Genomic DNA, 17,437 nt, shown 5'->3' with positions numbered 1-17,437 from the left:
TAGGTGAAAGTTGAACTATAAATCAGTAGTAGTATTGAAAGAGAATTTTTCAATTTCTTGTAAGTAATGGGCTTTGACAAGCAGCACTTGATGTGATGATAGCTGGAATAATGTTGTCACGCCCCCGACCCGAGATTTGTGAATCGAGGGTCGCGGCAACCGCCGCATACTCATGAAGAACTCTCTCCATAAGCATGCAAGGCATCTCATCACGATATCAATGCTTCACAGCGGAATAAATTCAAGTAATTAAATCAAATGTCTTACATCCAATAAAATTTTACTAAAAATAAAACAATAGATCTAAGTTCAATGAAGTTGACAATGCTAAATCTCGCCTCTAAAGCTCTGTCCCAATATTTCTTCCCACGTTCGAAATTAATTGTCTGAATCTGAAAAATAGAAAGAAAGGTAATGAGCTAGACAGCCCAGTAAGTAACAAATATCTCAACCAGATATTTCAGATATTATATAATTTTCAAGAATAATGCTGCAATTAAACATAAAAATATATTTCATGCTGATTTAATGCAAATCCAATAATTTCAAATATTCACATATAATATAATCATAAATCCGATTCGATTTCAAAACACTCGTAACTCAACAGCCTCGACTATGACCAACGTTTAACCCCCATTGGCGGGGTCCACAGAATACCAGCGCACAACCCCCACTGGCAGGGTCCAGAAATACCAGCGCACAACCCCCACTGGAAGGGTCCACAAATACCAGCGCACAACCCCCACTGGCAGGGTCCACAAAGTACCAACGTATAATCCCCATTGGCGGGGCCCACTGAAACATAGTTAGGCTGAGAGCATAAATCCGATCTATATCAAAACACTTAGTACCACAATATATATCATAATCTTTCACTAAACATGTGCATAAATCGATATACCATAATATTTCAAAAGCACTTTTCTTTCAAAACATAATTTCATAAATCATGCATAATTTCAGAGAATAATTATTTATTTTCAGAATAAATATAGAATATCTCGAGAAGATGATTCATTACTTACCTTTCACGGAGCACTGAATGAACGGATCGACTAACTTCTAGGAGATTCTTCCGTGCCTATTATCCAAAATTATATTTTTACATTAATTTAATTCAAAATTAAATCTAAATAAATCCCAAATCAAGATCTCACTTAAAATCAGACTCTTCCCTGAACTCGATCAAAATCATCAAATGAAGCCTTCCACTACGCTAATCTTAGAAGGATAACTTTAGAGAGAGAGAAATCCATCAAGAGAGAGAAACAGGCTAGAGAGAGAAAATTCTAGAGAGAGAAAGTAGAGAGAGAAAGTCCAATTCCAGAGAGAGAAAATCAGGGTTCAGTCTGAGAGAAGAGAGAGAAGAGAGAGAAACTCTCTCTCTCATCAATTTCAATTTTTTATTTATTTATTTATTTACTTACTTATATATATATATATATTTATTTTTATTATTATTATTATTTTTTTCTTCTTTTCTTTTTCTTCTTTTTCTTCTTTTTTTTTTTTTTTCTTTCCTTTTCTTTTTTTTCTTCTTTTTCTTTTTCTTCTTTTTCTTCTTTTCTTTTTCTTTTTCTTTTCTTTTTCTTCTTCTTCTTCTTCTTCTTCTTTTTCCTTGGTTCCTTCCATGCCGAACAGGGGACGGTGGGGGTTCTCCGGCCTTGACCGGCCGTTCGGGCCACGGCCGCCGCGGCGGAGGCCGGCGGCCGACGGGAATCACTCCCCCGGTCACGGAGGAGGGTGGCCGGCGATCAATTCCGATCGCCGGCGCCGGAAAATTCAAGGAAAAGAGCTCAAAAACAGGGTGTCTTTTCCGACCGAAAATCGGCGACTTTCGTCGCCGGCAGCCGCGCACAAATGCACGGGGAGGAAGGAGAAGAAAGAGGGGAGGAAGAGGAAAACTTACCTCAGCCTCCGGAGACCTCGTCGGCGGCAATCACGGCGAGAAATCAAAGGGTGTCCGCGGCCTTCGATCGAGAAAAACGGAGAGAAAGAGAGAGGGAGGAGGCCAATGATCGGTCTCAAGAGGGAGGGGGTCTTCTTATAGAGAACCCTAGGACTCCGAGGGGTCCTAGGAGTCCTAATTTCCATGGGTTTCGCCGGAGAAGAAGACTCCTACCGGGAGTCTTCTTCCCGGTTGCTCTGTTTTTTTTTTTTTTTTTTTTTTTTGGGCTTTGATCTGCTGGCTGGGCTGGGCTTGGTTGGGCTATCACAAATGTAGATAAAGAGTCTCTACAAGGATGGCTATGTGAACCAATGAGTGACTCTTTGAGATTGTTTTGGATGCCAGTTGGTTCGTGTCTTTGGGCATAAGCATAAAAAATTGAATGTAAGTGTATTTTGGGAATAAACTCGGCAGAATAAATTATTTTCTAAATACCCCTTAGTTTGGCCAAACATGCACAGTAATATGATAATGTGGTGAGATCATTTTAGTTTCTCATCCAACTCTTTAGTGTATTTTGGGCACAATAAACTGAAACTCTATAACCCAACATGATAGATTTCATTGGCAATAAGTGGATCTTCTAGGAATCTAGAAAAATATTTCTATGTAATAAAGTGAAACTTTATGACTATATTTTGGGAAAAACTTAGCATATGGATATTTGGCTTATTGATAGTTTCCACGTCAAAGAAAATATTGAGATTCCTAGATAGTAGTAAGAACTTATTTTTGGGGTAAAGTTTGATGGTTATCCATGATCAACTTCCCCGTCTCCAACTAAAAGGGGAAACAAAAAATCCTTGTGTGAGTTGGTTGGAGGATGGATTTGCTACAGAAATTATAGAAAAAAAGTTGCTGGTGGATCATCATGAGAATAATGGGGGATTCAGGGAGGATTGTTTCACAAATTTGCAAAGAGAAATAATATATATGGGATTGAGGCTTGGATGTGTTTAAAGCCAGGAAGACATGAGGGAACTTAATGCTCGCATGGATAAACTGATACAGGACTTAATTAGATAACTGCTAATTTGCTGCAATGATCAACTAAAACCTTTGAAGTGATATAGGATCATAGATATGGAAACAGTCGAAAGAAGATGTAATAGTCCCTAAATTTCCGAGAAATATTGTTGTATTTATAAAGCTAGCTTCTTAATACCTCTCTCTCTCTTTGCATGTGCGAGCTCGCGTGTGTGTTTGTGTGTGTTGATGGGCAACAGCATCTGGATTGTACCCTTTTTTCTTTTTGGAAGTTGGAATATAGCTCACTTTTCTTTGTGATGTGGCTCTATAATCACTGAGCCAACCATAACTATTAGCTTTATGTAGCTTTGAATTTTTTTTTTTGACCATGTTCATTATACAGCAAATAACATTACCAATGCTTCAGATGATTGCCCCAATCTGTTTAGCTGAACTTTTTGCTGCAATACTGCACTAATCATTATCCTAAAATGGATACTTTACCATTAAGTGAATTACTAGTTGCATAATGTTATACACTGATTAACTAGATCATGTAACATAATGATATGGTCTGAATGTCTGACATAATATTTAGTTAGTTTTCCTCCATAAATTGGTTTGTTATTTTTGGTTGAGCATATCATCATTATAGTGTTTTCTAATGTAATTATTCCAATTTCACTTGCTTGCAGTTATACTACTGAAAATTGTAAGCTTACATGTAGTTCAAGTCCTTATAGTTTATGGCAGTGCATGGCATTCAGTAATTATGGAGCATCAATCTTGGTTCAAACTATGCAGCAATTTCTTGATAGACTTTAAAGTTCTCACCAATCTACTTTGTTACTAAATGGATCATTTTGGATATTTTTCCTGTGTTACCAAGTGCATCTTCTCTGAATATAGTTTTTTATGTGGTATGAAGTAGTCTCTTGTCTTCTGTGTTACCATTATGTTTCGTTCTTTTACAGAGGCATATGCACGGGAACAGACTTTATTGGTTCAGAAGATCGTATCTGAACATAATGGCTCTGATTTCATTTTTGTGGAAACTGCTGACGACAAAAAGGAATTATGGAAGGTCAGATAACAAATCTGATTAAACTCTAGCTGTTAAAGTTTTCCTAATTTTTAAGACTGCGATGTGTTCCTGTAATTTTGGAATTTCAGATATGTTGGATTGTTAGTTTTGTAATTTTGGAATTTCAGAAATGTTGGAGTTGGACTGTTTGTTTTTGTCTTTTGGGTATCATTGATTCCTTTGGAAGGATTGGGCTGACTTTGTACTTTATCTTAGCATTCTTAATTAGTTTGTATTTTTCTCTTTTTATGGTGAATTACTATATATATTTCTTTCTTTATTTGTTTATTCTGGTCAGTGACTGTTATTAAGTAACCAATTAGGTTTACGATGAAACCTAGAAATCGATTACTAATCCAATTTGAGTATAACTGCAATTAACCAACATCATGGGCATCATCATCATCATCATCAATCATCACTGTTATTCCTACTTGGTGAAATTGTTGAAAAAGACTAAATTATTAATTCCAGACAAACAAGCAATGGATACAATAGACCGTTATCAGTAAATGGCATATGAATGGAGGACCACAACTTAAGTTGCCCAATTTAATGGATGGAATCATAGTCATCCATCAAATGCTCCCCTATGTACAAACAATGTGCTCCTCCTGTCTCTGTTGCTTGCACAAGCTGTGCCATGACCCTATAGCCCCCTTTTCTTGTTGCTCTTCGTGCTGCATGTGACCTTCCTGTTAGAGACCCTTCTCTGCTCGAGCCAATCCATTGACTGCAAATATCTTATATAACTTCATCTTTGTTATGTCATGCACTTCACCTTCCTGTGGTTCTTCCCAAGATTTTAAATCCTGCAAGACAGGGTTGTCCTGGTTTTTCCATAGAACGAGATGCCTCACTGTCTCATCCCATCTCAACAACGGTCCTAGTTGGGCATCCTGGTAGATGCTTTCTAACTTCTCCCTTCTTTCCTTTTTTTTTCTTCTTTCTTTCTCTTATCCCTTTCTTTCTTTCTTTTTACCTTTTTCTCCTCCTTTCTCCTTATTTCCTTACTTTCTTTCTTTCATTTTTCTCTTTCTTCTTTCCTTTCACATTTTCGTTTTCTTTCTATCTCCTTTCTTTCTTTCCTCTTTTTTTTTCTCTCTTGTCATTGATGAGTTTCGGAATCCTGACCTCATTTTGGTCTTGTTTTCTCGTAGAAATAGGATGGACAGCTGGGATGCCTCCCATCCTGTTGGGACTTCAGATCTTGTTTCTCCCTCTCTAGTTATGTTAGAATTTTAGAATATCAATACATAAAACTGATCTGTTTGTAGGAAGCTTTGCCATTATTGGAGGATTGTAGACCATCTTTTTCTTTTGTAATCGGGTCATTGGTCAAGCCTGAAACATGACTAATATAATAAATTGAACCCACATGTAAACCAGCTGCTAATCAGGGGTATTTTGTCCATTTTCTTGCTTAAGTGGCCAGCCACCTATTTATTATAAGATTGATGTCACACAGTCCCTATGGAGACCAGACAGCATCCTTCTTTCCTGCTATGCTCCTTCTCTTCCTTCTTTTTCTCTTCTTCTTTGCTTTCAACCATTCCATCTTCTCTTCGTTCACTCGCTTTTCTCATTACAAAGGCTGCTGCCTTCCAGTTGATCCTGTTACACATTCTTTCTTGTTTCTTTGGGGCCTCCATGTATCCTCTCCTTCTCCATCTTTATTTCCATTTTTTCTCAAATGTCGCTAGAGGGTTTTGGTGACACGATGGACTCACATCTTGCACTCTTATGTATGCCATGTCATATATTGACATGGGTATTTCAGGTAAGATGCTGAGTCTATATATCATAGCTTAGAGAAATACCTGATACATTTGAGGCCTCAATTATAGTGATGCAAAAGTGACCATGGGCATTGTCCAATGAGGATCCGCATAATTTGTCATGATCTACAACCTTGTAAGTTTTCAACTGTTGCTAACCACAGATTGTCTTTTGAAATCATTTTCCTTCACACCAAATGGCCTGAATACATAGTTTTATTGGTTTCATGCAATGTTTTGATGTGATTTATGGTTTGAAGCACCAAGATGTGTTGTTTCATACATTTACAATGCTACATTATTGTTAATGGAAAAGATAATTTTGTATTTCACATTTTCATTTTCATGAATACAACTCTTTAAATAGATTAAAAGGGAATAGCTACTATGGTAGCTTTACAATTGTATCCAAACACATATGGAAGCTATACAATTGTGTCTAATAATCAAATAAGTATGATAAATTTGATCCTGGAATCTCTATAGTAATCACTACTATAATAATCATGATATTTACGACCATAATAGGTATGATATTCTGACCATAATATATTATGATATTCACCGTGATTCTATGTTTTATTCTTAACACTCTTCCTCAAGCTGGAGCATAGATATTAATCATGCCCAGCTTGTCACAAATGTAATCAATCTTAGTCCAGGTAAGACTCTTTGTAAACAAATCGGTTAGTTGATCCTCTGAGTGTATGTAACTGGTGGAAATGAGCTTTTGCTGAATCTTCTCCCTCACAAAGTGACAATCAACTTTGATGTGCTTTGTCCTCTCATGAAATATTGGATTTGATACAATATGCATAGCTGCCTAATTATCACACCACAGCATCATAGGAGAAGAATCTATAAAATCAATCTCTTCTAGAAGATGTCGAATCTACATCAATTCACATGTTATCTATGCTATGGCCTGGTATTTTGATTCTGCACTTGATCGAGAGATTATATTTTGCTTCTTACTCTTCCAAGATATTAAATTCTCTCATAAATACACAGTATCCTATTGTAAACTTTCTATCATTAGGCGAACCTGTCCAATCAGCATCAGTGAACCCCTCAATCTGTATACTATCATGATCTCCATACACAATACCCTTTCCTGGGGTTCCTTTTAAGTATCTCACTATACAGATTAAGGCATCCCAATGTACAGTAGTGGGTGCTGTCATGAACTGACTCAATACACTCACAGAAAATGCAATGTCTGGTCGAGTGATTGTGAGGTAGTTGAGTTTTCCAACAAGTCTTCTGTATTTCTCTGGTTCAGTAAACATCTCCCCTTCATCTACTACAAGTTTGACATTTGGATCTATAGGAGTTTCGCAAAGCTTTGCTCCAAGTAGATTAGTATTTATCAAAAGATCTAAAACATACTTTCTTTGAGAAAGAAATATACCTTTCTTTGAATAAGCTAGTTCAATCCCAAGGAAGTATTACAGTTGTCCTAAATCTTTTGTTTGAAAATTTTTCTGAGAAAACTCCTTTAGTGAAGAAATATCCTGTGCATCGCTCTCTGTAAGCACAATATCATCAACATACATAATCAACAAAATACAACTACTGTCAGTATGTTTGAAAAACATAGTATGATCACATGAACTCTTCATGCCAAACTCTATCACCACATCACTAAAACTGCCAAACCAAGCTGTGGGGCACTGTTTCAACCCATATAATGATCTTTTTAATTTGCACACCTTACCATACTCCTCCTGAGCAACAAACCTAGGGGGTTGCTCTATATATACTTCTTCCTACAAATCACCATGAAGAAATGTATTCTTTACATCTAACTAATACAAGGGCCAACAATAAGTAGTAGCTAAGGAAATAAATATACGAATAGATGTCATCTTAGCCACAGGAGAGAGTATTAGTATAATCCACACCATAAGTCTGAGCATATCCCTTAGCTACCAAACGAGCTTTCAATCTATCAACAGAACCATCAGTCTTCATCTTCACCACGTATACCCACTTACCCAATAGTACGCTTACCTGATGGGAGAGAAATCAGGTCCCAAGTGCCATTAGCCTCAAAAGCCGACATTTCTTCCTCCATAGCTGTCCTCCAGCCATTGTGTGAACGCCTCATCTAATGTCTTAGGAATAGTCATAGAATCAGGAGAGGTAACAAAGGAGCGGGTTGACTGTGATAAATGGTTATAGGAAACAAAGGATGAAATAGGATGGGTACAATTGCGTTTACCTTTTCTGAGAGCAATAAGTAGATCAAGATTAGAATCAGACGATGCGGAAGCCGGTAGGGATGAGATAGCCACTGGTGGATCTGCTGGTTGAGGACTTGCAACAATTGAGTGGGAAGGTTTATCATAGCGGGTGTAGACATAAGTAATGGGAGGACGAGGTGGATTAGATGAAGCTGTAGGAGTGAGATAATTGACTGTGTAGATCAGAAAATCTTCTATAGAATCCATCTTAGAAATAGAAAGAGAGGGACTAGCAAAGAAAGGACTCGATTCAAAGAAGGTGACATCTCGAGACACAAGGTATCGATCTAGTACAGAAGAATAACATCGGTACCCTTTTTGTGTACGAGAGTACCCAAAAAAGATACTTTAGTGATCGAGGTTCCAACTTACTGACCTGGGATCTCATATTCTGTACAAAACAAGTGCAGCCAAATATCTTTGGAGGAATAAGAAACAATGATCGCGTGGGGAACAAAACTGTATAAGATGCATGACCATTAAGAACAGAGGACGGCATGCGGTTTATAAGAAATGCAGCAGTATAAACCGCATCTACCCAAAATATTTTAGGTACTCTCATTTGAAACATTATGGCTCTAGCAACTTCCATAAGATGACGATTCTCTCTTAGCTATTCTATTTTGTTGAGGGATAACAATACATGATGTTTCATGGATAATGCCATTCTGTGTCATATAGGTGTTAAATTGGTTAGAAAAATATACTTTGGCATTATCACTATGAAGAATACGAACATTATAATTATACTGAGTACGAATTTCGGAACAAAAAGTAGAGAAAGTATAAAACAACTTAGATCGAGAGTTCATTAGATATAACCAAGTATTTCTTGAATAATCATCAACAAAAGTTACAAAATATCGAAAGCCAGACTTGGAAGTAACAAGACATAGACCCTAGACATCAGAGTGAACAAGATCAAAAGGAGACAAGGCTCGTTTATTCACTCTTGGAGGATATGACACTCGATGGTGTTTAGTAAACTCACATGACTCACAAGGCAAACTAGTTACTGAACTTAATTCAGGACACATTTTCTTCAAGACTTCTAGAGATGGATGATCAAGACGACAATGTAGTTGGAATGGAGAGATGTCAGACCTGATGGTAGATGCAATACCAGATGGGATAGGAGTAGCAACCTCATCTAGCAGATACAACCCATTTGACTCACTTCCTTTACCAAGGATCTTTCGAGTCGATAGATCTTGAAACAAACAGTAGTCAAGAAAAAATATAACAACAATTTAAGACTTTAGTGATTTGGCTAACAGACATCAAGTTAGAAGAAAATTTAGGAAGATATAATATAGAAGACAGATAGCGAAGAGGTAATGGATGTATCTCCACTACCTAAGACTTTGGTAGTGGATCCATCTGCTAGTGTTACATTAAAGCACTCATCAGATGATTTATAATGGGATAAGATACCTTGATCACCTATCATGTGGTCGGTGGCACCTGAGTCAATGACCCAGTATCAGGATGAGGATGAAAGGTAGGCGACGGGGTTATCTGTCTTGACTAGAGTAGCTTTAGAGGAGGATGTCGACTGCAGAGATTGCTGAAATTGGATGTACCTTGCAAACTCTTCATCGGATATGACTACGGTGCGACCCTCTGGGTGATGAGTAGTTGAATCAGTTAGATGTGATATAGTATGAGCAAATTTGGATGTCTGATACTGAGGCTGCATCTGCTGTGCCTGTGGAGATTTAGGACACTGAAGACGAAAATGTCTTGGTTCTCCACAGTTATAGCACACCCTCTGGCTCCTACGACCACCATATCCTCTATCTCCACGTCCTCCTTTACCACCACGTCCTCCATCTCTCCCACCTTGATATCCACCACCATCATTATTCTGAGATACAAGGACAGATCCATCAGACATGTCCTTAGTACCTAAGGTACTCTCTCGGACTGCACTAAGTATAGTAGTGACAACATCGAACAAGGAATCCACATCCTTGTTGGCCAACAACTGTGATCGAATCACCTTGTACTCTATATCCAATCCAGACAACCAACCAAATACAAAGTCTCTCATGTTGCTCCATCATAGCTACATCAGTGGAGATCGGCATTGCCATACAAAAATCTTCTGTGGCTCGTTTATACTCATAGTAATACTCCATGATACTTCGTTCGTTCTGATTTGGACGACTCACCTCTTGAGCCAAACTATATAATCTTCTCATATTTCTAGTCCCAAAAAAACACTGATACAATAACTCCCATAACTCTTTCACCGTAGTAACATGCTGTATTAAGAGAGCCATCTTTCTATCTATGCAATTGACAATCTGAGAAAATAGTCTCTTATCTTCAGCCAACCATAGTTTGGCTTCCCTTTCTCCCTTAGGACATAACTCAGTAAGGTGTTCTTCCTTGCCAAGTCCTCCAACATTGACCTTGACAAGAAACCGTGATTCCACAAAATTGGATCCATCACCAGCTAGCATCATATCAATTAATTTCTGGTGTGAGGACACCACTTCAACACTCTTAGGACCCTCTTTTGATGCCATTACTCAAACACTTCACTAAATAATACCACAACAAACTACACCCTCACACCTCCATAACTCGCATCATGCTACCACAAATAATCTGGGATCAGTCCAATCATCCCTATTAGAGACCTCTAATCCATAGATTATTATCACACAACCTACATCCCATCAAAACAAACTCCACAATTATTGCAAGAAATCTGCACTGAAAAGCACAAACCAATAAACACATAAAGACACAAGTAGTAGATTGTAAAAGGGCTGATCTGGATGGCGGTATGGCAGATCTGCAGATCTGATTCTGGGGTAGATCTGGTGGTCAGTAGGGGCTGAAAGGGTTAGGAGATGATGGGAAGTGGAAAGAAGATGGCGGTCGGACAGAGAAAGAGGGTGGCGGCTGCTTGCTTTAGTTAGGGTTTTGGCTTTGATACCATGTTAATGGAAAAGATAATTTTGTGTTTCACATTTTCATCTTCATGAATACAACTCTTTAAATAGACTAAAAGGGAATAGCTATTATGGTAGCTTTACAATTGTATCCAAACACATATGGAAGCTATATAATTGTGTCTAATAATCAAATAAGTATGGTAAATTTGATCCTAGAATCTCTATAGTAATCACTATCATAATAACCATGATATTTACGACCATAATAGCTATGATATTCTAACCATAATAGATGATATTCTGACCATAATAGCTATGATATTCTGATCTTGGAATTTTTGAGATCATGCTTAACATAGTAGTCATGATCTTGACAACTCATTATGATATTCACCATGATTCTATGTTTTATTCTTAACAATTATCGTTGAGGATGTGGATCCAAAATCCCTATGCCCTATGATCATTTTAATTTTTAGTGCTATTTATACTATTAGTGCTGCACCAATTCGATGCATAGCTAATAGACCTCCAAAACACATAATCTTTGTCTTATGATTAGCCTAAAATATTCTAGATGTTTTTCAATGGTGTGGATCCTCATTATAAATGCCCATGGTTGGTTTTGCTCTAGTGTGACTGATGCTTCCATTCCACCAAGTGTACTCTCTTTATCTATGTATACATATAAACTCTTTCATGTTATATAAGTAGTAAATTACTTGATAGAATTGTGTACATAGAGCTACTGTTTTCTTATCCTATATACAATACATAAATTTAAAATCTCTACTCCAGACAGTCAAACTGATGGTGGATGTAGAAAGAAAGTCTGGAGTGCATATATCAAATCTTATGGTGATACTCCTTACAAAGAAGCCTCTAAATCAAGGTTTCAAATCCTATGGGAAAGGGTATCTTGGTGTCCTATTGAAGGAGATGCCCTACGTTCTACCTTGTCTTGGTGGCTATTCTAGTTGAGCATCTCAGTATTTGCTTGTGATGCCCTTTTTTTTCTTATATGTTTCTTCTTAAATTATTAGAGAACTTTTACCATTTTAAAGCTTGTTTGAATATTCCTACAGGATTGGGCTGAAATTCCTATAGGAGTCATGGATTGGGCCATCCATTTAAGGATGGCCTTGTACCGACCAAATGCCACCTAGCCCAAATCCTTGGGAAGAAAAATATGACCTTCATCGATCTTTTCTTCTTTTTCTGCAGCTCAAAGGCTAGGATTCAGGCTGGGTTTGGATGGGCTCTTCGAAAATACAAGCTAGATGAGTCAACTGGTCGAATCCTTATAGGATTTTCAGCCTAATCCTATAGGAATATCCAAACAGGCACAAAATGGATTTATGAGTTTTTGACAAACATATCAAACTCATTATTAATCCCATGCGGAATGGATATGGCACTCATATACATCTGGGTCATGTTCATAACCAAGTCCTTGGATATGATGCTAGGTTGGATGCCAAGCCCATCCCTATTGCTCATACTATATCTAATATTGTTTGGGATAACTCTCTTGATAGCATGGTTTTCGGAATCATCCCGAACTGCCCGATTCGGGGTATTCCAAAGCAAACCGGTAGCCAAATGATCCGGTTCAGCTGTGAAAGTCGGCATAGAAAAAAATAAAAAAAATTAATGAACCGCCCGGTTCGAATCCAAACCGGACGGTATGGGGATTAAACCAGGTGGTTCGGCCCTGTTTCGGACCAAACCGACCAGTTCGGCTGTTTTGAGAGGGGGGAGGGCCTGAGAGGAAGTCGAAAGGCTTTCTCTCTGTTATTTCGTCGTAGCAGAGGCATCTTTCATCCCTTTTTCATTTCAAGAACGGTTGAAAAATGCGCGATCAAGCTTGATTAGAGGTACGTATTTGATTCTAGCTCCTGTTCATCACCTTCCCTTCTTTTTTTTAAATTCATGAAAAATGAAAAAACAAGGGAAAATTATGTCAATTTTATTTTTTTGTTTGATTTTAATATATGTTGTAGATCTACACAATGACATTAAAATCATTAATTTTTATTAAGTATACAATTTTTAGAATTAAAAATATATTTTTGGAATAAAAAATTATTTAAAAAAATAAAATTTGAAAAAAAATTATAAAATCAGATTATGAATGAGGGCCTTACAAGCTACTTTCGACATAAATTTGGTGTTGATTGATCAACATTTTGATGCATCTTGCGCATAGTATTCTAGGCCTAAAGTTCGAAAAAAGCATTGTATCGCTCTCTACGGATTAAGAAATTTATATGTACCATAAACGGTGGGATCCTACATGGGTTTAGGATCCATTTTTTTTGTAATTTTATATTTTTTTAATATAATTATTTTTAAAAAATAATAAAAAATAATTAAATAATTCAAAATATATTAAAAAAATTAGGTAAATGAAATCTATCCTTTTTACGTAGTTATTATACTAATGTGCTTGTTAATTCTCAAGAATGGATCTATTGTGGAAGAAGGATCCTAAGCGTGACATTAGTTGGAAGCATGAGGAGATGCTCTCAGGTCGGCATCATTGGAGATGTAAATGGTGTAGCATAGAATTCAAAAGAGAGACTACATGGTTGAAGCAATATTTGGTTGGCAGCTATCTGGATGTAGCTATGTGCTGTAAGTGTTCACAAGAGGTCCGTCAGCTTATGGAGAAGCACTTCGTTGATTTTAAAATGATGAAGGAAAGAAATTTGAAGAAGGCAGAGGTGGACTGTTGAGCAGTCGAGCCACCTTCTTATCACTCTACAGAGTCAGAGGAAGGACAAGGATCTGTTTCATTAGATGAGCAGGCATAGATCGATGCTGCTATTTGGGCGAGTTTGGATGATCAGTGGTAGTAAGAGGAGCTAGCCAGGCACAGAGCTCAATTTAGGCCATCAGTTTATGAGGACGGGTCAGGCTCAGGGAGCAATGCAGCTGAGTCTGAGTCAGCACAGATTAGGACATTCTCAGTTAGAGAGCCTGCCAGTAGAGGCACCAGCTGTCTTGCATCCATGTTGGGAGGATTTGGTAGTAGAAAGAAGTAATTCAGGGAGATTTCAGAAGGAGCTACTATTCATGATTTGGATCCACATGTCTTTCCTAGTAGAGATTCCAAGCAACAGAGGATTGATACTATATTGAGGAAGGATAAGAAAAGGGATATGTGGAAAGCTATTGGATTGTGGTTTCACTTTAGTCACATCCTAGCGAATGCAGCAGACAATCTATATTATCGTGCTGCCATTTCATCTATACAGGTTACCGATCCAAGTGTTGATCCTCCAAGACTAAGAGATATCCATGGTGAGCTTCTTGATAGCAATAAGGAGGATTTAGAGAAGTGGATTGCCTCCTTTCAGAGCAAGTGGCCTGTGTATGGGTTGACTGTGATGTGTGATGGTTGGACTGGTCCTACTAGATGAAGCATTAGCTTCTCGACATATTGTGATGGAAGAATATTTTTTCATGAATCTGTTGATGCTTTAGCTGAGGTTCACGACGTTAGTTACATCTTTAGATTGATGAAGGAGGTGATTGATCAGATAAGAGAGCAAAATATCGTGCAGATTGTCACAGATAATGGACTATAGTATAAGGCTGCAGGAGAGTTGATGGAGCAACGACAATATATTTTTTGGATCCCGTGTGCTGCACATTATATTGATCTGATGTTGATGGATATTGAAAAGATTCGTAGGGTGCAGAAGGCAGTAGAGTCAGCATAGAGCATCACCAGATTCATTTATAACCATGCATGGGTCCTATCATTGATGTGGCAGTATGTTAGAGACGATATATTGAGACCAGGCGTCACACGGTTTGCTACAAATTATATAGCACTTGGTGGCCTCATTGATAAGAAAGTACAGTTGCGTCAGATGTTTGTTAGTATTGATTGGCAGGAGAGCAGATATATTAGGACAGGCACTGAGGGGAGCACTGTGAAGAGCCTGGTGATGAGACAGTTATTCTGGCAGCAGGCTGAGAGGATAGTGGCGGCTATCAAGCCGCTGTTTGAAGTGCTTCGGGCTGTGGATAGTGAGCGATATCCTCAGATGGACTTCCTATATCATATGAGAGAGAGGGCGAAGGAACAAATCAAGGTGGCAGATCAAAAACATGCAAATGAGTACATCAGGATCGTCGACAATCGATGGGGCTATCAGATGGATAGGGAGTTGCACTTAGCAGGTAAACAGCAAATCAAGAACTTTTTGAAAATTTATATAAATAAACTTAATCAATTATGACAATCTATGTGCAGCTTATTATTTGAATTTGAGGTTTCAATACTCCATACCTGGGATTGGCATGGATGAAGAGCTTTTGTCCGCCCTACGAAATGTCATAGACAAGATGGAGCTCGATGCAGACATCGTGGCTGTGTCTTGAGCAAGTTAAGTTCAGTGATGTTTATTAGCTTAGCGATGTGTTCAACAAGTTAGACATTATAACAAATAATTTTTTTACAGACGAAAATATTTAGGAAGGGCACAGATTCATTTGGAACTAATGTAGCGGTCAGGAGCAAATCAAAGATGAATCCAGGTATATGTCAATGTTTACTTTTATATTCAATCTTATTTTTGATTTCGCTGACTTTCAATGATTTTGCCGCTGAATGGTGGGTGTATTTTAGTGGGTCTGCACGACATCTGAGGGATCTTGCGATTAAGATCCTATCCCAGACGGTTTCATTGAGTGGATGTGAGTGCAACTGATCGACCTTTGCCCTTATCCACAGCAAGCAAAGAAACCGTCTAAAACAAAAATGCCTCAATGATTTTGTGTATGTGCACTACAATCTAAGGTTGAGCTCAAATTCATTCAGGAGGAAGTTCAGCTGAAGTACTCCGATTTGACTTGTAATGATTTTGCTGCCGAAGATGAAGCTGAAGATCCGATGATCGGATGGGTTATGAGTCAGTAGCAGGATCCAGAGCTTGATCAACTAGGATCGCCTCCACGACCAGCCAGTTTTGTTGCTAGCGAGGCTGGGGTGGATGTCGAGAGGTGGGCAAGTAGGAACATTCCACCTAGACTTTCAGTCGATTCGCCACAGCATGCGGTTCACTCAGAGATCAGATGGAGCAGTGATGGTAGTTCTTCGATTGGTGATGGATCTGATGGTGGAGGGATCGGAGGACAGGAGACGCAGTCAGTTGGTGTTAGATTCACTGATGAGTTGAGGTTCACGCATGCCACGCAGGATAGGGATCATGGTGCATGCACTGGTAGATCCCGCAATGATACGATTTCATACAGACAACGGACTCCGCAAGGTCGTTCAGACATGATGCAGCTGCAGATGACCTCGTATGTGGAGTAGGATCCATAGATGTATCAGATTCATCTTCATATTTTGCATCCTCCTATTCACAGCCACAGCCACCCTATGATCCTTATGGATATGGATATGGATATAGTGCATCATAGATATTCTCTAGTGGCTACTATCCTATGCAGTTCGGAACATCTTATGGATCGGATTTTGCTGTCGGTATATTTGGATGGGCCTCTTCACAGTCATACTATCAGTCTAAGGATACCGCTCAGGAGTCAGGACCTCAGTGACACTTCAAGATTGAGTTATGATCCAGCACGCTTACCTCCTGAAATGAGCGCAGCGGATATCATGTTGTGGCTAAAAGGGTGGTCTGATGTTCCTCCTGAATATATAAATGATCCTGATATTTATGCACATTGACGATCGATCAGATTCTGATGATCGGTACGTATTTAATATTTTTAATTTTTTTAATTGATTTAAGCATTTTAGGATCCAATGATATCTGATTTATGTGTCGATTTAAGTATTTTTTTAGTGATACAAACATTAGTTTGAATACAAGCATCAGAATTATGGAAGTACCTCAGACTTCATAGTTCGGATATCGCTAGTTAAAAAGTGATCAAAAAATTGCAAGATTATAAATATACTTAATGAAATTGAAAGAGAAAAAGGGCTGTCAACTTGTCAGGATTGTCAATCCAAACATCTGGCCTCTCCTTTGAATCATTTGTTACTTCGTAAAAAGGTGGCATTTTTTTTGGATACTCATTCTTCCTAAAAACACAATCTGGTATCAAAGAATAGTTTTATTAATAAAAATTTCTCAAAAGACAAAAAATTATTAAATACTCCTTAAAACAAAACAAAAAATAAAAAAACAAAAAAAAATGGTGTGTCGGTCAAACCGGCATGCCTGCCGCACTGTATGTTGGTACGGTATCGAACCGGTACTGTACTGTACCGACCGGCAATCGGAATGGCATCCGGTACCGGTTCAAAAAAACTTGCTTGATAGTTTGTACTTTGTAGGATGAAAGACCAGCCATCCTTTGCTTAGGATAAAGAAGGGGAAGATGAAGAAAATTGGGGTTGCCTGCAAGATACAAATTAAAAATGCAGTGGAAAGAAAAGAAATTAAATTATTTTAATTCAAACATGCATGTAAGAGATCGCATCTCTAAAACATCAAGATTCCTCATAGTTA

At 38.1% G+C, this 17,437-nt stretch overlaps 1 protein-coding gene and 1 pseudogene across 4 annotated transcripts in view; both read left to right on the top strand.

The window, feature by feature from the left end:
* Positions 1 to 17,437, top strand: part of LOC105033532 (D-lactate dehydrogenase [cytochrome], mitochondrial) — a 146,275-nt gene that overhangs the window by 74,969 nt on the left and 53,869 nt on the right. For all 4 annotated transcript variants that reach the window (XM_073251755.1, XM_010908393.4, XM_010908394.4 and 1 more), the window contains one exon: positions 3,895 to 4,004. In XM_073251755.1, coding sequence (XP_073107856.1) covers positions 3,895 to 4,004 — 110 coding nt within the window. The remainder of the gene's footprint in view (positions 1 to 3,894; positions 4,005 to 17,437) is intronic.
* LOC109504990 (uncharacterized) lies at positions 13,403 to 16,654 on the top strand (annotated as a pseudogene).

This window comes from Elaeis guineensis, chromosome 2 (assembly GCF_000442705.2).
Source record: "Elaeis guineensis isolate ETL-2024a chromosome 2, EG11, whole genome shotgun sequence".
Taxonomy (NCBI): Eukaryota; Viridiplantae; Streptophyta; class Magnoliopsida; order Arecales; family Arecaceae; genus Elaeis; species Elaeis guineensis.
Note: the sequence above shows the minus strand (reverse complement) of the source record. Positions and strands in the feature narration are given on the sequence as shown.